We start from the raw sequence: 19945 nt of genomic DNA, 5'->3' as shown, positions 1-19945 counted from the left end.
GAACCACCACCACATCTAGCGCCAGTTGGTGTCTGTCCAAGGCATGAACGGGCTCTCATCACTCTACTCTGTTTCTCTACGCCACGCACAATGCCAATCGCCGTCGCACCCACCCAGCCCCTCGCTCCTTCACTGCCCAAGTGGCAGCGGCCCTCCAAGACAACGGCAGACCTTCCCTGGGCAGAGATCAAGGTTCTCGATCTGGCCAAGTTCGATCTCCCGGGTGGCAAGGAGCAGCTCGCAGAAGAGCTGAGAGGAGCGGTGAGCTCATACGTGCCTCAAGAACCCAGCTCACCCCCAGGTCCATGACACCGGCTTCTTCAGCCTCATCAATACAGGCTTCACGCCCGAGGAGGTGCAGCGACAGTACGATATCGGGCAGGGGTTCTTCGCGCTCCCAAAGGAAGACAGGGACCTCCCTGGGCTCCGCTGCGACTTCACGCGGGGACACTACTTTGGCTACCGACCGGTGCGTTGCCTGTTGGACCAGACTGACCCCAGGCGCATGAGAAGACGGTGCAGGGCACCGACGTGCTCGACAACATCGAGTCCGTCAACATTGCCAAGTTTATCCCTGCGTACGAGCTCGAGCCGTTCCACCCGTTCTTCCTTGCGCACAGTGCCGAGATTGAGGCCTTCTCGAGGGTACGTGGCGGCGCGGTGACCCCGCTAACCTCAGAAATCGCAAGCCCTCGCGGCCAAGGTCTTCACCCTCTTCTCACTCATTCTCGAGTTGCCAGAGGACTACTTCTCGAGCCGGCACCGGTACGACGACACGTCCGAGGACCATCTTCGCTACATGATCTACCGGCCACGCCCGCTGTCCGACGACGAGAAGGTCGGGCGGACGTGGTCGCGCGCACACACCGACTTTGGCAGCCTCACGCTCCTCTGGAGCCAGGACGTGGCGGGGCTGCAGATCAAGACGGCGACAGGAGAGTGGCAGTACGTCCCGCCCGTTGACGGCGGGATCGTGTGCAACGTCGGCGACACCCTCGACTTTTGGTCGGCGGGGTACTTGAAGAGCACGACGCATCGCGTCACGCGCCCCCCGGAGGACCAGGCCCACATCCATCGCCTGGGACTGTTCTACTTTGTCCGCCCCGGCGACGAGGTTGACATCAAGCCTGCACCGAGCCCCCTCCTTCGTCGCCTAGGCCTGATTGGGGACGAGCAAGCCACCGCCAAGCCTGTCCGCGGGATCGACTATGTCCGAGCGAGGGTTGAGAACTACCACAACACTACCGACTATGGCAACAGGAAGGGGCAGACCTTCAAGGTTGGTGACCTGGAGATTGAGGACGAGGCGGAGTGAGTGCGAGTGAGGGTGGGTGTGATGTACTGGGCGCGCGTTGTAGGTCTACGATGATTATTATTGATGCAAGGTGTTTGCTGTGCTGCTCGTGCTTGGGAATGCAAGAGTGACATTGAGGACTGGGGACTGGCGATTGTGCAGGTACGATCCTACGACGACTGGTCGACCTCCACTCTGTTGACCAGATGGATTGTTGTTGACGAAAAATGCTTCCGCTAATGGGTGCGCGTCTGTGCCGTCTTAATTTCGTCATTTGGCCCATTTGCCACCCATCGCGACGCGTTTAGAAATTGTATCATCACTCTGACTCGACTTTCGCTGTCTCATCCTCTCTCTCACTCTCTCTCTCTCTCTCCCCATCCTACGTTCAAGCACCTCTACAATGCCAAAGACACCGAGGCGCAGAAACAGGACAGACTCCTCGCAGGCGTCGGCAACCGGAGCACACGGTCATCCCTACCAGCGTGCAAAGGACGACGCGAAGGCTCCAGCCGCGCCGTCTTCCTCGGCCTCCACCCACCCCAAGATGCCCAACCCCGCCGCTGTGTCCCCCGCCAAGGCGGCCGAGAACAGAAAGGAGAAGAGGGAGCGTCACCGAAAGGAACGCGCATCAGCCGCCGGTGGCGACGACGGTCCTGCGCCAGCACCTGCCCCGGCCCCAGCCCACGCACCGCCCGCTCGCCCAAGCCAGGACGACCGCCCCAAGAAGAGCAAGAAAGTCAAGGCGGCGGAGAGCGTGGAGAACATCTCCGACATCTACGCGCGTTTAACCGGCACCGATGCCGCGCCCTCGCACGCCCCTTCCGCAACCCCGAAGCCCTCCACCGAGGCGGACGCCGGCGCCCAGTCGACCCCGCACGCCCTAACCAAGGACAAGCAACGCATGCGCCAGGAAATCCGCGCGCTCCAGGCAAGAGTTCAAAAGGCCGAGGGAATTGCCTCGCAAACACAGCTGGAGATGAAGAGCAAGCTCGCCGATCTCGGCAACCAGCTGCGCGAGAGGGAGGCCGCATTGGTGGCCAAGGACAAGGCGATCGAGGACACGGCGCGTGAGCTTGCCGCGCAGAAGGACGAGCTGGAGACAAAGACGACGGTGAGTGGCGCGGGGTAGGCGGCGCTAATCGTTCAGCTTCTCTCAGACCGCGACCGTCACGCCGATGCGCTCCTCCAGTCACTGTCCTGCACGGTGTGCTTTGAGACTCTGAACGACCCCCATGTGTAGGTTGGGTGCGGAGGAGCTGTGCTGACTCTGCAGCCTCACTTGTGGCCATGCGGCGTGCAAGCACTGTCTACTTCAATGGTTCCGCTCGCCAAACGCGTACCGCAGCGCCGAGATTGAGGACGTCCAGCCGGACAGCAAGCTTACGTTCCGCACCAAGCTGTGCCACCTCTGCCGCGCGCCCGTGTTCACGCGCCCCGTCCGCATGTTCGTTCTGCAGTCGGTTCTTGAAGCTGTTGGGTTGGTCGACTCGAGTGTGCCGACCAACAGCCCCGACCACACGACGGCCGACCGCAACCCGTGGAAGAACATTTTCCCTCCCGACCCAGTGTCGTACACCATCCCCGACGAAGACGACAGCGTCGACCGCTGCCCCCAGTGCGGCCACGAGATTGCCGACGGCGAATGCTCGCAGTGTGAAGAGCAGTTCTCTGTCGACGGAAGTGTGTCCGACTACGATGGCGACAGCTTTGACGAGATGTTGGACGGCAGCGATACCGAGGTTAGCGACGAGGAAGGCGACGCTCTGCTCGAAGCCGCTGCCCAAGTCTTGGACGCCTATGGTGCTGGGAATAGTGCACCTCGAGGCGGTGTCCCGGGCGTGAACCGCCAATGGTCCCCTGCGACGATGGCCAACTGGGAGGCCTCGATGAGACTTGCCAACACGTTGGCCGAGCGCTCGGGCTCGGAGAGCGGCAGCGAGTCACAGTCTAGTGGCGGCAACGGCTCGACCAGAGGCTCCCAGCGTGACCACGACGTGTACTGCGAGTGCGACGAGTGCCTTGGCAACTCGGGCGATGAGTCAATCGCCTCCGTTGTTGAGCCCGCTCCGCCTGCGCCACGCCGTCGCGGCCGCCACGACAGCCCCGACTCCGTCGTGCCCCTCGACTCCGATGGCGAGGAGTATGAGGCGTCGTTCATCGACGACTCTGAGGGCGAGGACGAGGGCGAGGGCGAGTATGAGAGTGGCGGCGGTGACAGTGGCGACGGCAGCGACTCGGAGGACGAAGTGGACGAGGTGGACGAGGTTGCCGAGGTTGCCGAGCCCGACGAGCCAACGATCGACGAACTGCGCGCCCGCCGTGCCAACCGTTATGCGTGAGTGGCCGTGTGGATGGCTCGATGACATTGGCTGACAATTGCAGTGGCAGCGACGCCCCTGTTGCCCCCGCCGCTCCCGCGGCCATCCCCACCTCTCGCCGCCGCCGTGCGCGCGTTATCGATGTTTCCGACTCTGAGTAGACGAGTCTCCCCCATTATCCATTGCATGTTCAGCACTGTCAATACAACCACACATGTGTATTCCATACCCAGCACGCACGCCACACCACGCAAGTTACACGACCACCTAGTGCATCATCGTCATTTGTTTCACGCATGCATCATTGTAGAATAGTCGCGAGTTTTGTAAGTTACTTCTTGCACCGGCTGCTCAGAGCTTGGGCTTGGCCTCCTTCTCGTCGAACGCGACGACACTGGGGGGTTAGTAATGTTCGCTGGCTCGCCCGCCCGCCCGCCCACTCACGTCTTTCCATAGTTCTTGCCGTCAAACATCTCCTGCATGGCGGGCACGCAGCCGTCGAGGCCGCCGCCGACGACGTGGTAGTCGTACTTGAGCTTGCCCTTTGCTGCGAGGTCGGAGAGGTATGCGCGGGCCTCGGGGTAGCGCTTCTCGTAGTCGAAGGCGATGAAGCCCTGCATCGTCGCCTTCATGGTGATGAGCTGGGGCGTGAGGCGGACGCCGTAGGGCTTGTTGGTGTTGTACTGGGAGATTGCGCCGCACATGACGATGCGTGCGTACGGGTTGATCTGGGCGAGGATGACGTCGAGGAGCTCGCCGCCGACTGGTCAGGTCAGCGGGAGCGAGCGCAGCGAGCGGACACGGCGCCGCGGGGGTCATGTACCACCCCGCAGTGCCAGCCCCCCACCCAACTCACCATTGTCAAAGTACACGTCGACGTTGCCGACGGCGCGGAGGCGGCCGGCAAAGCCCTGCTGGTTGTAGTTGAGGACGACGTGCGCGCCGAGCTCGCGCAGCTTCTCGCACTTGTCCTGGCTGCCGGCGATGGCGACGACCTTGCAGTGGGGGTGGGCGACGGCGATTTGCGTGACGATGAGGCCGACCGAGCCGGCCGCGCCAGAGATGACGACGGTTTCGCCGTCCTTGAGGCGGCCGATGTCGAAGATGCCCTGGCGAGGGTTAGCGAGCCGTTGAGCGAGCCGTCCAGCCGCTCAGAGGCGAGCCTCGCGCCGCCTCGCGCCTGCGGCGCTCGCAAACTCACAAAGTACGCCGTCATGCCGCTAACACCCAGGAAACCCAGGTGGTCAATCTCGTTGCCGCCGACCGGCACCTCACGCGCCTCGAGCACGCGCGCCGGGCCGACCCAGTACTCCTGCCACCCGAGCGTGCCGTGCACGAGGTCGCCGACCTTGAAGCGGTCGGAGCGGGTGGCGACGACGCGGCCGAGACCGTTGGCGCGCATCGTCTCGCCGATCTGCACGGGGGGGAGGTAGGAGCGCGTGTCGACGAGCCACATGCGCATGGCGGGGTCCTGGGCGTGTGAGCGAGCGGAGCGAGCGAGCGAGGCTGCCGGCCGACGGGGACGACGGATCGGCGGCGGGAGTGGCGCCACAGCTACGGCTGGCCACTATGCACCACCACCACCACCACCACCCCGCCTCCGCTCGCCCTACGGGCTCGCGGCCCGGCTCAACACTCACAATCGACAGCAGCTCCACCTTGACGACCACCTCGCCGTCGCCCGGCGTCTTGAGCGGCACGCTCTCCTTCCTAAACGTCTTGGGCGTGATCGGGCCGCGCTCGGGGCGGTTGGCGAGCGCGACGCGCGTGTTGGCAGACGGGACGGGCATCGTGGGTGTATGTATACAAGGAGTGGGTGAGAGCAAGATGCGAGACACGACGCAGGCTTAAGACCAGCCGGGGAGGAGCACGCCTCCGTGATTTGCGGTCCCCCCACTTTTGTGTGGGGGCGGGCGGGTCGCGGGTCACCGGCAACTGCTGCCCACGGGCCCCGGTTATCAAGCGGCGCGGGGGACAAATCATGCCTGACAGGCTGAGGCATCGGCGGCTGGCATCGGCGGCGGGCCGAACCATGCATACCGGGGGCGGCGCCGAGCCTGCGGGGCACGGTATAAGAGCTCGCCTGGCCGGGGGAGGAGGAGGCAGCCGCTTGCCAACGCCGACGCCGACGCCGCGCTGTCTGTGCACCGGCCAGGCGTCCGGCACAGACAGGACCGGCAGTGCGGGGCCGGCAAGACGCCGGCAACCGACGTAAAGCGGCCTCGTAAAATCCACCACGCTGAAAGCCATCTGCACTTCGTCTACTCACACACCGAGACCGACGGCGACGACAGCGGCTTGGACATGCTGGACGGCGTCGTGGGGTTATGCGTCTGACGTGACGCAACGCCGAATCCGGGCCGCCTGCATCGCAGAGACACCGAGCCGCGAAGACTCGGACTGACAACCTTCATGACCTCAAAGTACAACTAAGAAAAACAACCACGGCCCTTCCTCCTCCCTCCACACTCACCACGTCGGTCCCCCCCCCCCCCCTTCACCACGTCCGGCGCCCCTCGGCCAGACGCGTCTCGAGCTCGGTCGGGCCATAGTACCGCTTGCGCCCGTCGACAAACCACACGATGGTCGAGAGGATCGCGACCGTCGCCAGCACCACCACGGCGTAGTTCATCCCCGGGCCGGTGACGGGCAGCGACGGGGGGAGCGAGAAGAACGTACACGTGACGATGAGGAAGGCGATGGACGTGCCGTTAACGAGGCGGCGGTAGCGACCGAGCGACCAGGTGCGCGGCTGGCCCTCAAAGGCCGCCTCGCCGCGGATAAAGGCCATGAGGACTGCGTCACGTTAGCACGGCCGAGCGAGCGACTCACTTGGGATAAGGTAGCTGAGCTGCACGAGCGTGAGGCCGGACGCGGCGATCGCGTTGAAGGCCACGTCCGAGCCGAGGTAGATGCACCCGATAACCACGGACACGCAGAGCACGAAGATGAGCGAGCCGACGGGGACCAGGAGCGTAGGGTGGACCGGCGCGAGGAAGGGCGACACGTGCCCGAGCCCTCGGTCGCGCGAGAAGGTCCAGCACATGCGCGAGGCAACGGTGACCACGCCCTGGGTCATGAAGACGACGGCGACAAAGTTGAAGAGGAGGAGGCAGGTGGCGGCGACGCGGCTGTTGGTCGCCTGGAGGTAGATTGTCACGAGCGGGCCCATGGGCGAGGTCATGACCTCCTCGAGATTCTGCACGCAGAGCAGGAGGATGACGAGGAAGAGCCAGGCGGTGACTGCGCCCATGGAGATTGCGAGCATGCTGCGGTCAGTCAGCGGGGTCAAGACGACAACGCACATGACCTTGGGCGCGTTCTTGGACGGCGCGGGCATCTCCTCCATCATGTGCGTGACGGCGTCGTAGCCCGCGAGCCCGAGCGTGCTCTGCATCATGCCGAGGAGGAAGGCGACGCCGGAGGGCCACTGGGCGGGCGTTGGGTCAGCAGTCGTCCTAGCCTGGCTTAGTTCAAGGCGGCACTCACGCCCGTCTCGTTCGTAAACGTCGCGAAGACGGCTTTGGGCGGCTGGAAATTCGGCGCGGCCGTCGCCAGCACGGTGACGCTCACGGCAATGATGCCCACCACGCCCCAGTAGAAGGCCGTCTTCTCCACCATCGGCAGCAGGCGCACGGCAAACGTGTTGAGGCTGAAGCCGAGCGCCGCGAACAGCACATACAGCAGAAAGATCTGCCACTTTGTCATCTCGACGTCGGGGTTCCACAGGCCGACAAATCTGGCGTCAGTATCGCTCGACGGACCACGCACCCAGGGATCATGGAGGCGCAGTACGCAGCGCAGATGCCGAGGAGGGTGCACCACCCCGCGGACGCGAGCCAGCCGACGACGTACGCCAGCCCGACTTTGAAGCGCGCCGGCGCGAGGATGTCTGTGTCAGCTGTACCCCGGGGGGCCACTTACAGATCCAGTCGTACTGCCCCCCGGTGACGGGGTAGACGTGGCACAGCTCGGCGCTGGGGTCAGCGGGCGCCTCGACGGCAGACGTACAGCGACAGGCCGGTGGCGCACGCGCCGAGCGCGGACACCATGCAGCCGTAGACTACGGACACGGAGCCCCCGGACGAGAGGACGAGGTTGAGGCTGGCGTCAGTGGGGCCGGCAGGGACACTTACGCCGAGGACCTGCGCGAGGGGTGTGGTGAGTATCGTCGCGTCAACATGCCCGCGTCACCTACATCCCTGGGCGTCAGCGCCGCCGCTCGGCAGAGTACCAACCTGTCCAGCTGTTGAGCATCATGAACGCCATGCCGAGGCACGCCATGAAGCTGAAGCGCCGCTCGAGGTGGACGACGCCGTCGTCGTGGACTGTCGAGCGGGCCTCGACCTCGAGCGTGGTCACGACGCACGGGGTCGACGCCTTCTCGTCGGTGCTGGAGCGCGCAGTCTTGGTATCTGGCGAGGACATGGCAGCGGTGTTGTGCTGCTCTCTTGGCGCACTGCGCCCCTTTATATCAGATCAGATCGTCGGATACCGGGTGTACCAACAATAGCAAGGTTGCGTTCCGACGAGCACATTCACTTCCGCCGGCACTGCGAGGCTGTTGGGGCGCCGCGGGGATGTGGAGATACGCGCTGTGTCACATGACGGCAGCGACGCTGCTCGGGGTGATGGGCCGGTCGGAGCCTTGTCGCGTATACGAGGGTCGATGCACGTCGGAGGCAGTGGGGAGTTGGACGAAGATTGCGACCTGCCACCTCCCCCGCCACCCTGAAATACGCGATACCCGCTCGCCGAGCCAGGCTCCGCCCAGCCAGTCATATCATATCGCATCGGCTGCGTTCCGAGCATCGAGTATCGAGTAGCCGGTGCATGGGGGTCTGGGCTATTCGTGTCCACGGGACGGGGGCGATGGATGCGATTTTGGAGGGTTAGAGTCCGCTGGGTCTGATCGTATGCAGTAAGAAGAGCCACGTACAAGCACGACAGGAGTCGTCGCCTAAGTAGTTGGCAAGCCACTTTGACCAGCTCGGTCTGCGAGCGACCACGGTTCGATCCCGAGTGAGTACCAGCACAGGGGGCAGTGCCACACAGCTCAACCGGGGGTCCGGTCAATCAACACTGGGTAGTGTCTAACAGCTCAGCGGGGGGTCTCTCGCAAGGTGTCACGGCTACATGCAGTAGCTGCATCCCTTTTGGCGCCACGGCATGCGCTCGCCCCAGTGTCTACTTCTTCTGTTGGGACGATCTTACACGTCCTTCCGAGGCCAGGGCCCTTGGTAGGTCTGGAAATGCGCCGGCTTCCTGCATTCGCGGCTCGTGCCGCCCCCTAGTCCGGGAGGCCCTCCTCGTGCCCTAGAATGACGAACGCTCACTGTTCAGTTACTGTTCAGCTGCTCGGCAAGTGCGTCCCGTCTGTGGGAGCTAGACATGCTATCCTGGCAGCCTCGAGGGGGATACGGTTCACTAAGTTAGGTGTTACCGAAGTGTAGTGTCCGGCGGACAAAGCTTGGGTTCACCGCCCAGGTTTTATGACTCTCTCCTTCCCCATCGTCGTACAGACGTGAAGCCTCTACAAGCGAACTGGAGACACTGGCAATGGGGAGGCTCCACAACGTCTCCGTTGCCCGAATGGTCCTCCCACATTTACCGCCAGTGGCGAGTCCTCGACGATCGTCACCGAGGGCAAGGTAGAGGGCATGATTCCGTGGTCTACGGTTCCTATCGAGGGTGAATCACGCCGATTCAAGGAGCCAAGGCGACGGAACGTGTACGTCTGCACACTTAAGCTGTCAGCCTTGTCGTCTTCGGGTCTCGGCTGAGAGAGCTGCTATAAGTGTCGACGAGCATCACTACAGATTACTATGGACGCCCCCTGCAGAGATTCCAGCAGGGAGTCGACCAGCACATCTCAAGTACAGTATCCATACCGCTGTTGCAATGCATGGCGAGGGACTGCCAGCGCAGTCGTTTGCAAGTGAGGAGGCGAGGTGTGGTTGGTTCTTGTTAGCTCGTTGGTGTATGTCGCCTATCTCGGACCAGCTTGCAGTCTATGGAACTTGACTCTTAAGCTGCACACCTATGCATCCAAGTTGTAGCTGGGCCATGGGCCAGAGTCCAGCTTGGGCGATGAGGACATGCATCGTGCTGGCTGGGATGATGCCCAGTGCCTCATGCCACTCTGCTGCCCTCCTGCCACGTGTTGCCACATGGCCAATTTTCCTCCATTCTCCGACCTGGCGGCGGCGCGCGGCGCTGCACTTGTCGCTGTCGCCACCCAACAATGTCGAAACATCTTTGTCACACTTCGACAACAACAACAACAAAAGCCTTTGCACCTCCCTAGCTACCCCCTGCACGCGAAACCCAGCATGGACGACCTCCAGACCTTCCGCGACCAGCTCGCACTCGTCAACATCCAGCTCGAGGGCGACCCGGACAACGAGGACCTGCTCAACCTCAAGAGCGAGTTCCTCGAGCTCATCAGCCTCACCGAGCAGGCCGCCGCAGCCAGCGCGCCCAAGGGCGAGTCGAGCAAGGGCAAGTCCAAGGCCAAGGACTCTGGCAGCGGGGGCAGCAACCTGAACTGGCAGGAGCAGGGCGAGTACAAGGCCGGCATGGACTGCATGGCCAAGTACGCAAAGGACGGCAAGTGGTGAGTATGGTGCGGGCTCTGCTCTGGCACCGGTGCGCTTGCTGACGTATCAGGTACCCCGCACGCATTAACGGTGTTGTCGGATCGAAGGACTCGCCGCTGTACACGATCACGTTCAAGGGCTACTCGTCGTCCACCAACGTCCCCGTCACCTCGCTCCGCCCTCACGACCCCACAGCGCCTATACCCCAGCCTGTGGAGCGCAAGCGCCAGCACGAGGACCTGAGCGAGCGCGAAAAGGAGAAGAAGAAGAAGAAGGGAGAAAAGTGGATGGAGAGCCAGAAGGCCAAGTCGGAGGAGGCGCGTGGCAAGCAGAACGCCTGGGAGAAGTTTGGCAAGAAGGCGCAGAAGAAGGGCATCTTCATTGCTGGCCTCGAGGGCAAGAGCGTCTTCCGGACAAGCGAGAGCGCGACGGGTGAGTGTGGTTACGGACGGGGTATGGGCGGTGCTGACTCTTCCAAGGCAGGGTAGGCGTCTACAACTCTGGCAAGCCCATGACCGACTACGAGCGCGTGGGCAAGCACAAGTTTGAGCGCGGCAACGTCGACTAGACGGCGTCGGTTGGACTCTGGGCGACAGGCAAAGGCCGGACGTGTCTCCCGTCGTTCACTCGTTCACCCCCACAGTACTGCCCGAGCGTCGGGTCCCGATCCAATGCGGCGGCACGGGCGACAGTGGCTCGTGTCCTGCAACAACCAATGTAAAAAACAACTATACTCGTACGAACCCTCCACCCCTGTCCCCTCCCCTCCCTCTGTATTATGCGCTGAGTCATTGTTTGCCAGACGACGACCGTGTGTCTGCCAAGGTATGTCTCGTGGTCGTGGGTCTGGTCGTGGGTCTGGTCTCGTTCGTGTTATTGGACTTCCGTCACATAGAAGTAGACAGCTCATGAATGGTGTGTGCTGCTCCGTGGGGCTCAAAGTAGGGTTGCCTCGAAATGATTAGGGATGCATGTAGTGTACAGAGGTCGGCGGGCCGTGTTGTCCACAGCGCGACATTGTGAAAGCTCGAGTCGTCGTATCCGAGGCAGCCGCGGCGTTGCCTACCGCCTCAAGAACCAGACAATGACAAAGATCCAGAGAACGATGAAGAGGAAGCCCATGAACCAACACCAGTTGGACCCCTGTCGCTTGGCCATCTTGGTCATGCGCTTCCACGTCCCACTGAGGAGGTTGCCCGTGGACCCGAACGTGTCGTTCTGACCGGTCAGCGGCGCCCCACCTAGCCACCCACCATGCCCGCAAGCTCGAGGTTACCATCGCGCACCTCGTTGCCGATGCCGACGGTGAGCTGGAGGTCAGCACCGCCCCACGCTCGGCACCCACATTCTTGAGAATGTCCACCTTGCCCAGCAGTCCGCCTAACCGGTCGTCGTTGTGCTGCTCGAGCTCGTACGCTGTGCGCGTGTACCCCGCGCCGCCCGAGCTCATGCCGCCGCCGAACGGGCTCTCAGAGTACGCGCTGGCGCCTGACCCCGGCCTGGGGAACGGGCTGGCGCGGCCGCCGCTGGGGGGGGCAAAGCCCGAGCCTGGCCCCGCGCCGTAGGGCTGCGCTGCGAAGCCCGAGCCGGGCCCGCCTGGGCTCGCGCGCCCCGACGACGGCCCGCCCGACGGCGGGAGGAGCACGGGCGAGGGCGTGCCGTTCGGCCTGTCGGCGTCGAGGCGGCGGTTGACTCGGCTCAGTCTGGGCGTCAGCGGCGTCCGTTGGGCGGCACGTACCCGCTCATTGCTAGGTTTGTTTGAGGATGAGGAGTTGATGTCGAGGGATGCGTCGTGGATGACCCGTCATGACGCCGAGCAAGTGGGTCATGGGTGGGAAATTTGATTCCGTCGATGTGGACTTGTGACTTTCCAGCGCTGTCATTGACGGCGACGACGTGTCGAGAACAAGTGTCACCGGGTTAGGCCCATCTCGACTTTGTCTTCCACTCCTCGTCGCACCCACACACACGCATCATGGCGCCTCGATCACGGCACGCAGTGGACCCCAGCCTCACTGCGCCGGCTCAGCAGGACGCATGGCAGCAGCACCAGCCGGCGCCGCAGCCGAACCCACAGTACGGGCAGGGGCCGGCCCAGCACCCGCCGCATCATGGACAGCCGCAGCAGCAGCCGCAGACGTTTGCGCCGGCCTTCGGCGGTGCCCAGCAGCACGACTACGCGCAGCAGGGATACCAGCAGGGCTATCAGCAGGGGTACCAGCAGCCGTACGTCAACCCCGCCGGGCCGCAGATGCACCCCTCGGGCGACGAGCGCGCGCCGGCCCCGACAGGCCCGTACGCGCCGCCCCAGCAGCCCAGCGGCAACGCCCACCCGACGTCGCATCCTCGCACGCAGCTCGCGCCGCCAGAGCAGCAGCACACGCCAAACTACCCGCCCGAGAACCACATCCCCCCGCCGCCACACAGCGCCGGGCCGCAGCTGCGCGGCCCCCGCATCCGCGTCGACCCGAGCCAGATGCCCGACCCGATCGAGGCGCAGGAGCTCGACCAGAACCTCTACGATGACGAGGACTTCCAGACGTGCGACACGCATGGATTGATACCGCTGGCCGTGACCGACTACCGGGGTATCGACCAGGGTGGGTGCGGTGGTTGAGGGAGACCGCTAACGACAGGCAACTCGCTCCCTCGCCATTTGAGGCCCACCCTCCCGACGATCCCTTCGACGGCCGCGCTTCTCGACACGACAGGGCTCCCCTTCTCGCTCGTGATCCAGCCATTTGCGCAGCTTCGCTACGATGAGGCGCCTATACCCCTCGTGTCGAACTTTGTGGCTGGGGAGAGCGCCTTTGACGCGCCCCGCGCGCCCAGCGGTGCCGAGGACGACGGGCCACCTAGGTGCGACAAGTGCCGCGCGTACATCAACCCCTGGGTCCGGTTCACCGACGGCGGTCGTCGGTGGGCGTGTAACCTCTGTGGCGCCGAGACGCCGGTGCCAGCGGCGTACTTCTCCCACCTGGCACCGACGGGAACGAGGCTGGATCACCAGGAAAGGCCCGAGCTTCTTCACGGTACCGTCGACTTTGCCGTGCCCCGCGACTACTGGTCCGTCCAGCCCTCTGGGTCGATTCTCGACGTGCCAGACCACACGGCCGATGCCCTCGCGACGACGGGTGCAGACCTGCTCGGCGCGCTCCAGTCTAGCTTGGGCCAGACGCCGACGCGGGGCAACACGCCCGCACCAGGCCACAAAGGCGCCGCTGCCCACAAGGAGGACCGCCGCCTCCGCCGCCCCGCCCCACTGGGACGAGTGTTCATCCTCGACGTGTCGGCCAGCACCGTGCAGCGCGGCGTGGTCCGCACCGTGTGTGAGGGCATTCGCAAGGCATTGTTTGGTTCCAAGCCGGCCGGTGCCGAGGAGACGGAAGGCGACGATACCGACGAGGAGGTCATTGGCGCCGGTGAGCGCGTCGGTTTCGTCACTGTCGGCGACAACGTCGGATTCTGGAACGTCTCGGCTGCGCTGGACGGCCCGCAGCTGCTGGTTGTCCCCGACCTCGAGGACGTGTATTGCCCCCTGGCTGGCGGGTTCCTTGTCGACCCCAGCGAGTCGAGGTGAGCTTTGCGGGTGAGGCTCGACGCTAATACTGCAGAACACAAGTTGAGGCCCTCCTTACTCTTATCCCCGACATGTACGAGAGGCAGCCCGAGGGAACTGCGTGTGCGATCGGAGCCGCCATCAAGGGATCACTCGATGGACTTCGCCACATCGGTGGCCAGATCAACTTCTTCCTGGGTGGACTGCCTCAGATTGGTCCTGGCAAGCTCAAGCCTCGCGACGACATCAACCTTGCTGGCACGGACAAGGAGAAGGCGCTGTTCCAGCCCGGCGACTCGTTCTGGCGCACGACAGGTGACGAGCTTGCCGAGGCTGGTGTCGGCGTCAACGCCTTTGTCTTCCCCGACAAGGCCATGGACTTGGCATCGGTCGGTGCGCTGTCGATCGTGACGGGTGGCGAGACGTTCTTCCACCCCAGGTTCGAGGTAGTCCGCGACAGGCAGATCATCAGCGACGAAATCAAGCGTGTGGTTGTCGCCGAGACGGCGTACAATGCCACTGTCCGCGTCCGCTGCTCGAACGGTCTGCGCATCAGCGAGCACACTGGCAACTTCTACCAGCGTTCCATGACCGACCTCGAGTTTGGCACCCTGGACGAGTCCAAGGCTTTCACCGCGACCATCCGCCACGAGGGCCACCGCCTCAACGACCGCGACTTGTCCTACATTCAGGTCGCAACCCTCTACACCAGCGCGAGCGGCGAGCGGCGAGTACGCGTTCTCAACATGTCGCTCCCGGTTTCGAGCCTCATTGGCAACGTCTTCCGCTTTGCCGACTTTGACGCGAGCGTCACGACCCTGTACAAGGAGGCTGTTGCTCAGCTGCCGTACAAGGGATTGAGGGAGATTCGCAAGCACTTGATTGAGCGGGCGAACCGCGTTCTCCTCATGTACAGAAAACACTGCGCACCAGCAGTCCAGGCCGGCCAGCTCATCCTTCCCGAGGGATTCAAGCTCCTGCCGCTGTACACATTGTGTATGATCAAGTCCAAGCCCCTCAAGGGAGGCAACGTCGTCGCCGATGTCCGCACGCACTACAAGATTTCGGCCAAGTCGGCATCGGCCACCGCGATCCTGAGCCAGCTCTACCCGCGCCTCCTCGCCATCCACGACCTCAAGGACACGGCTGGCTTCCCTGGGCCCAATGGCCGCCTCCGCATCCCAAGGTTCATGCGCGCCTCGTACCAGTGGATGGTGGCCGACGGCGCCTACTTGCTCGCCAACGGCGAGATTGCCATGGTCTGGCTCGGCGCTGCCGTCAACCCACGCGTCCTCGACGACTTGTATGGCGTTGAGAACCTGGATGAGCTCGACACGCGCATCACCCAGCTGCCAAAACTCCCTACGCTCCTGTCCACGCAGGTCCGCAACCTCCTCACCCACCTGGAGCGGATCATTGGCCACTCGTTGCCAGTGCTTATCGTCCGCCAGGACCGCGACGGCCTCGAGCTCGAGTTTGCAAACTCGCTCATCGAGGACAGCAACAACGATGCGCTGAGCTACGCTGATTGTAAGTTGGCCTGTGGGCTTCGCGGCCAATGCTGACACGTTCCCAGTCCTCATGACGGCGCACCAGGCGATTACCAACGAGCTGAGTGGCAAGAGCGATGGTTGGAAGGCGCCATGGAGCTAAGTCGCGGGGCGAGGTATGGGGGGGTGGGTGGGACTAGACTAGGATTCGTTTCCCGAGGGCTCGACAAGCAACTTGTCACGACAGCATATGCATCTGGATGCTTTTGTTGGACGTTTGAAGTCGCTGCAGACGGTTGCATGTGTTGTATTTTGCCTCATTGGGACGGACGTCGTTGGAGGCGGGACGGGACCAAACGCGCCTGATGCCCCGCGCGAGCCCCCACCGCCGCCGCCGAGCACAACGACGACCGCCGCACATCCATCGACTTGTGCTCTACACTCTCTCATCTCTCAACTCGACTCATTTCCTCGCGCGCACCCCAATCCTAGAGACCACCACGCTCATTCACAGCGCATCGTCATCGCCAAAACTCGCACGAGGTATTCTCACCAAAACACCGCCGCTGTCGACGCCGCCCCTCGCCAACACCCGGCAGCCAGGCTCGACTCGCCAGGCGTAACCCGTCTGCCTTCCCTTTCGCCTCACATCACCTCCTCCGTCCCCCCTACCGCATCCCCCACCCCACCACCATGTCCGACTCCAACCCCATCACGTCGGTGGCCCCGTCGACCAACCCCATCACCTCGGTGTCCGCGTCATACCCCCAAGGCGGGCAGATGTACACCAACCAGGCGCTGCTGAGCCAGCTCAACCTCGACCTCCGGGGCCGCCTGTTCCTCGTCGAGCGCGAGACGCTCATGCTCCTGCCTGAGAGCGTGCTCCTCGCCCTCTTCCCCCAGGGCCTGATCCTCAGCAAGCCGGCCAGCTGGGAGGGCGGTGACGACGGCGTGTTTACCGTCGACGTGAGTTGGCGGAGGCTCGAGACGAGCACGGCGCTGACTGTGCAGTTTGACCCAGACTGCTTTGCCTACATCCTCGACTTTTGGGCCGACGCCCAGTCGGCCTTCTACGGCACGCCGACGACGCCAGGCCTCTTCCACGCGCAGCAGGCCATGCCGCCGAGCCCGACCGACCCCAACTCGGACATCAACCAGAACCCGCTGTTAACCAAGCAGGCCATCATTGTTCTGCGCGAGGAGCTCGAGTACTTTTCCATCACGACGCCTGGTGCGCTGGCGCGCGTCGACGAGCAGGGCCTCGCGAATGACGAGCTGCGGGCGCTCAAGCGCGCGGCGGGCGAGGCTCTGGCGTCCAAGCGCCAGATTTTTACCGCCCTCCAGCGCAACGTGAACAAGGAGAACAACATGGCCGAGCAGCACCTCATCGACATGCTCTGTATGAGCGGATTCAACCGCGACGACGAGTGGGGCTTCCGCGCGTGCGAGCCGACGCGCAATGTCATCTCGAGCATGGCCCTCGTGCTCCTCAAGACGGGCATCATCCACCCTGGCACGCCGGGCGCGCCGGCCGACATTACGACGCCCATCATTGACGACAAGCAGATGGGCACGGCGCAGAAGCTCTTGCTCTTCTGGCGCAAGCCTGCGCGCAAGTGCTGGTGGGACGGTGTCGAGGTCGAGGTGCCCAAGTCGAGCACCTCCAAGGAGACGATGCCGGTCAAGGTGTGGGCGCGCCGCGTCTGGACGCTCGAGTTGTCTCTAGTGAGTGCGGGTTCGGAGGAGCAGCAGTCATTGGGTGCCCGACTAACCCTCGCAGATCTAAGTGTGTAATGGGCACGGCTCGAGACTTGTACGACTGTTCACCTGTACGAGCTCGCCGCACCCTCGTGTGTAAACGCACAATGTGTAAAGCTGCATATTCTATGGCGGGGAGAAGGGCGGGGTCGGGGCGAGGGCCGTGTAGGGAGCGGCGCGTATCACGTCTCCGCCCACTCGCTCCACGCCAACTCCCACGCCGGCCGCTCAACCCGCCCCAAGACCCACCGCCCGTCTGTACTTGCATGATACTTCTTCTACTTGTGGCCCGCGCACATGCATAATCATACCCCGAGGGTGTCGGTGTCGCTCGCTACAACTTCCTAGTGCCGACGGCCCAGACGAGGGGGATGTCCTCGCGGCCGGTCACAATCGACGGGAGCACGCCCCTCCTGCCGGCCTTGACGTCGACGAGGCCGTACTTCTCAAACAGGGCAGTGAGCTGCTCGGGCGAGAAGGCGTGGTGGAACAGCCCGGGGCCGTTGACGGTGCCGGCGGGCGCCTTGCCCTCAGCCTGAGCCTTCTCATCGCGCGCCTCCTTTGCGGGGTCGCGCCCGTCCTCGGTCGTGCCAAACTCGGTGACGACGAGCCTGCCGCCGTCCCGCAGAATACCAACGGCACCAGCGAAGAAGGCGTCCAAGTCGTCGACGTGGTGCACGACCAAGTTAGCAGCAGCGACGTCAAAGCGCTCGCGGTGGGGCAGGACCCAGCGGCGCGGCTCCTCCTCTGTCGGGCTGGGCTGGGGGAGGCCGCGCGCGAAGGCCGCGGGCGAGTCGCTCCCGAGCGCGTGCAGCGTGTGCGTCACGTTCTTGCGCACGCTGACCGGCTGCGTGGAGAACGTGAGGAGCATATTCGCGCTCGTGTCGATGGCGTGGACGTGCTCGAACGCCTTGGCGAAGTGCGCGGTCACCGAGCCGACGCCGGCGCCGATCTCGAGCAGGGACAGCTTCTTGGTCGCCTCGTCGTCGAGCCCGGACTCGGCGAGCGCGTGGGCCACGGCCTCGGCGGAAATCTTGGCCGTCTCCTTGCTGAGGGGTTAGCTGGAGGCAACGGTACGACAGCTTACAGGCCGGGGCGGGCGAGGTACTCCTCTCCGTTCCAGGCGTCGCCGCCGTGCCCGTGCCCGTGGCCGTGGGCGTGGGTGTGCGCAGGCGCGGCGAGGACGACCTCCTCCTCTGCGTCGCCGGCGACGGGCGCGCTCTTCGGCGCCGCGCCGGCCCGCTCAGAGTCGAGCAGCGCGTGCAGGGGCGAGTAGTTGGACATTGCGGGGGTGTGAGGGTGGGGGTGAGGAAGTGGGAGGATGCGGTTGTGGAGGGCGAGGTGGAGGTGATGTGATGCGCCTGGCTGATGGCGAGCTTTTAACTGTGCGGCGTTAGCAATGAGTCCAGCCGCCTGTCCTCCCCCGCCACTCACGAGACCTGCTGCGACGGCGCCGAGGGTGACGAGGGCGAGTGTAAGTGTCGCTGCTGTTGCACGCCGCCGGCTGTCGGTCGCCGAGGGATGCGGGGGCGGGGCGCGGCTGCCGGCCATTCCGAGCCAATCAGGGGTGGGGTGGGGAGGTGGGGTGGTGGTGGCGGGGCTTGAGCGGGGTGCGTGCGATGTCGAGGCGACCGTCTCTGCTCTTTATGCATGCGCACGTCGCGGTCGCCGGGGTGCTGAGGGCCGGCGCCGGCATCGGCTTCGGTATCGCGGCGACGTCAGTCTGCCTGCCTGCGCTCGTGGACGCCGGTCGCCGGCAGCAACCGCCGACAGCACCACCCCCGCCCCTCGGCGACCGCTCTCGGCCTCCGCCCCACCCCCCCCCCCCACCCCACGCCTATGCTACAGATGCATGCCTGCCACTACCTAGTCGCGCCGCCGCCGCCCGCCGCCCGGCCGCGCACTCTTGCCAATCTCACTGACCCACCCAGGCGCCTTCTCGAACCCGTTGCGCCCGGCCTGAAAGTCCTTGACGGCCTGCGCCGCCGCCTCGCGGCTCGTGACGACAAACGGGCCCTGCTGGACGACGGGCTGGTCGAGCGGCTTGCCGGCAATAAGCACTGCGCGTGTCGGCTTCCGGCCCGACGGCTTGGACAGGAGCACGCCTGTCTCGTCCTCGCCCGCGCTGAGCACGGCCGCGTGGTGCGCCTCGAGCGTCGTCTCGCCGATGCGCAGCGTCCCGGAGAGGACGTAGACTATGGCCGTGTGCCCCGGCTCGACGGCTGCCCACGCCTCGGCGCCGGCGCGCTCGAGGCTAAAGTCGGCGAAGAGCATGCCGTCTGCTCCGGTCGGCTTGATGGGCCCGCTCGCCCCGCACACCTCGCCCACGACGACGGTGACGCTCCCCCCGTCCCAGGCTGCGCGCCCCATCGAGGACGCCTTGCGGTCCTGGTAGCTCGGCTTGACCATCTTCTTGGCGGCCGGGAGGTCGATCCACAGCTGGAGCGAGGTTGCCGTCCCCGGCCCGTCCTCGGGGAACAGGGGCATCTCCGAGTGCACGATGCCGCGGCCGGCCGTCATCCACTGCGCGTCGCCCGTGCCCAGCACGCCCTTGTTGCCCAGAAAGTCCTCGTGCTGCATCGTGCTGCCGTCAGCTTTGGTGCGGGCACGGCGCCCACTCACCCGTCGAGAACCCAGGTCAGCGTGCTCATCCCCCGGTGGGGGTGCGTTGGGAAGCCGGCGCCCCGCTCCACCGTCGCCCAGTCGAGGATCAAGAACGGCGACGGGTTCCACATGCCGGGCGTGCCGACCGACCGCTTGACGCGGGCGCCGACGCCCTCGGCCGTCTCGAACGCCGCCATCGACTTTTGGACCTTGCGCGAGGTGCGAGGGGGTGGTGGTGGTGCTGCTGTTTCTGTTTCTGCCATGGTGGGCGGTGGTTCAAAGTTGAGAGCCGGACTTGTTGACGCACTTGGCACCACACT

At 64.5% G+C, this 19945-nt stretch overlaps 10 protein-coding genes across 10 annotated transcripts; 5 read left to right on the top strand and 5 right to left on the bottom strand.

The window, feature by feature from the left end:
- Positions 1-90: 90 nt before the first annotated feature.
- Q8F55_000177 (uncharacterized protein) lies at positions 91-1315 on the top strand (the record flags this gene model as incomplete). Its single annotated transcript, XM_069348832.1, has 4 exons — positions 91-261; positions 302-469; positions 502-645; positions 680-1315. The coding sequence occupies 4 exons, from the start codon at positions 91-93 to the stop codon at positions 1313-1315; spliced, it is 1119 nt and encodes a 372-aa protein (XP_069212376.1).
- A 382-nt stretch (positions 1316-1697) lies between these two features.
- PSH1 (E3 ubiquitin ligase) lies at positions 1698-3776 on the top strand (the record flags this gene model as incomplete). The annotated part of the gene is made up of 4 exons (XM_069348831.1): positions 1698-2408; positions 2445-2533; positions 2571-3632; positions 3680-3776. The coding sequence occupies 4 exons, from the start codon at positions 1698-1700 to the stop codon at positions 3774-3776; spliced, it is 1959 nt and encodes a 652-aa protein (XP_069212375.1).
- Positions 3777-3966: 190 nt separating this feature from the next.
- Q8F55_000175 (uncharacterized protein) lies at positions 3967-5405 on the bottom strand (the record flags this gene model as incomplete). The annotated part of the gene is made up of 5 exons (XM_069348830.1): positions 3967-4009; positions 4060-4378; positions 4472-4724; positions 4817-5086; positions 5256-5405. The coding sequence occupies 5 exons, from the start codon at positions 5403-5405 to the stop codon at positions 3967-3969; spliced, it is 1035 nt and encodes a 344-aa protein (XP_069212374.1).
- A 707-nt stretch (positions 5406-6112) lies between these two features.
- On the bottom strand, positions 6113-8043 carry Q8F55_000174 (uncharacterized protein; the record flags this gene model as incomplete). Its single annotated transcript, XM_069348829.1, has 10 exons — positions 6113-6411; positions 6448-6884; positions 6921-7045; positions 7105-7354; positions 7387-7507; positions 7540-7592; positions 7627-7719; positions 7752-7760; positions 7814-7817; positions 7854-8043. The coding sequence occupies 10 exons, from the start codon at positions 8041-8043 to the stop codon at positions 6113-6115; spliced, it is 1581 nt and encodes a 526-aa protein (XP_069212373.1).
- Positions 8044-9947: 1904 nt separating this feature from the next.
- Positions 9948-10782, top strand: Q8F55_000173 (uncharacterized protein; the record flags this gene model as incomplete). The annotated part of the gene is made up of 3 exons (XM_069348828.1): positions 9948-10231; positions 10285-10646; positions 10694-10782. 3 exons carry the CDS (start codon positions 9948-9950, stop codon positions 10780-10782), a joined length of 735 nt encoding a protein of 244 aa, XP_069212372.1.
- A 494-nt stretch (positions 10783-11276) lies between these two features.
- On the bottom strand, positions 11277-11960 carry BET1 (protein transport protein bet1; the record flags this gene model as incomplete). Its single annotated transcript, XM_069348827.1, has 4 exons — positions 11277-11432; positions 11468-11524; positions 11560-11917; positions 11953-11960. The coding sequence occupies 4 exons, from the start codon at positions 11958-11960 to the stop codon at positions 11277-11279; spliced, it is 579 nt and encodes a 192-aa protein (XP_069212371.1).
- Positions 11961-12189: 229 nt separating this feature from the next.
- SFB3 (COPII coat Sec23p-Sfb3p heterodimer component) lies at positions 12190-15426 on the top strand (the record flags this gene model as incomplete). Its single annotated transcript, XM_069348826.1, has 4 exons — positions 12190-12814; positions 12851-13790; positions 13829-15303; positions 15350-15426. 4 exons carry the CDS (start codon positions 12190-12192, stop codon positions 15424-15426), a joined length of 3117 nt encoding a protein of 1038 aa, XP_069212370.1.
- A 530-nt stretch (positions 15427-15956) lies between these two features.
- Q8F55_000170 (uncharacterized protein) lies at positions 15957-17049 on the top strand (the record flags this gene model as incomplete). Its single annotated transcript, XM_069348825.1, has 3 exons — positions 15957-16229; positions 16275-16988; positions 17044-17049. The coding sequence occupies 3 exons, from the start codon at positions 15957-15959 to the stop codon at positions 17047-17049; spliced, it is 993 nt and encodes a 330-aa protein (XP_069212369.1).
- A 306-nt stretch (positions 17050-17355) lies between these two features.
- Positions 17356-18305, bottom strand: Q8F55_000169 (uncharacterized protein; the record flags this gene model as incomplete). The annotated part of the gene is made up of 2 exons (XM_069348824.1): positions 17356-18070; positions 18109-18305. 2 exons carry the CDS (start codon positions 18303-18305, stop codon positions 17356-17358), a joined length of 912 nt encoding a protein of 303 aa, XP_069212368.1.
- A 582-nt stretch (positions 18306-18887) lies between these two features.
- Positions 18888-19888, bottom strand: PRN1_1 (RNA pol II transcription cofactor; the record flags this gene model as incomplete). Its single annotated transcript, XM_069348823.1, has 2 exons — positions 18888-19605; positions 19644-19888. 2 exons carry the CDS (start codon positions 19886-19888, stop codon positions 18888-18890), a joined length of 963 nt encoding a protein of 320 aa, XP_069212367.1.
- Positions 19889-19945: the final 57 nt, after the last annotated feature.

Source organism: Vanrija albida (genome assembly GCF_041260175.1).
Source record: "Vanrija albida strain AlHP1 chromosome Unknown contig_1, whole genome shotgun sequence".
Classification (NCBI taxonomy): Eukaryota; Fungi; Basidiomycota; class Tremellomycetes; order Trichosporonales; family Trichosporonaceae; genus Vanrija; species Vanrija albida.
The sequence above is the reverse complement of the archived record's forward strand: the minus strand, read 5'-3'. Positions and strand labels throughout refer to the sequence as shown.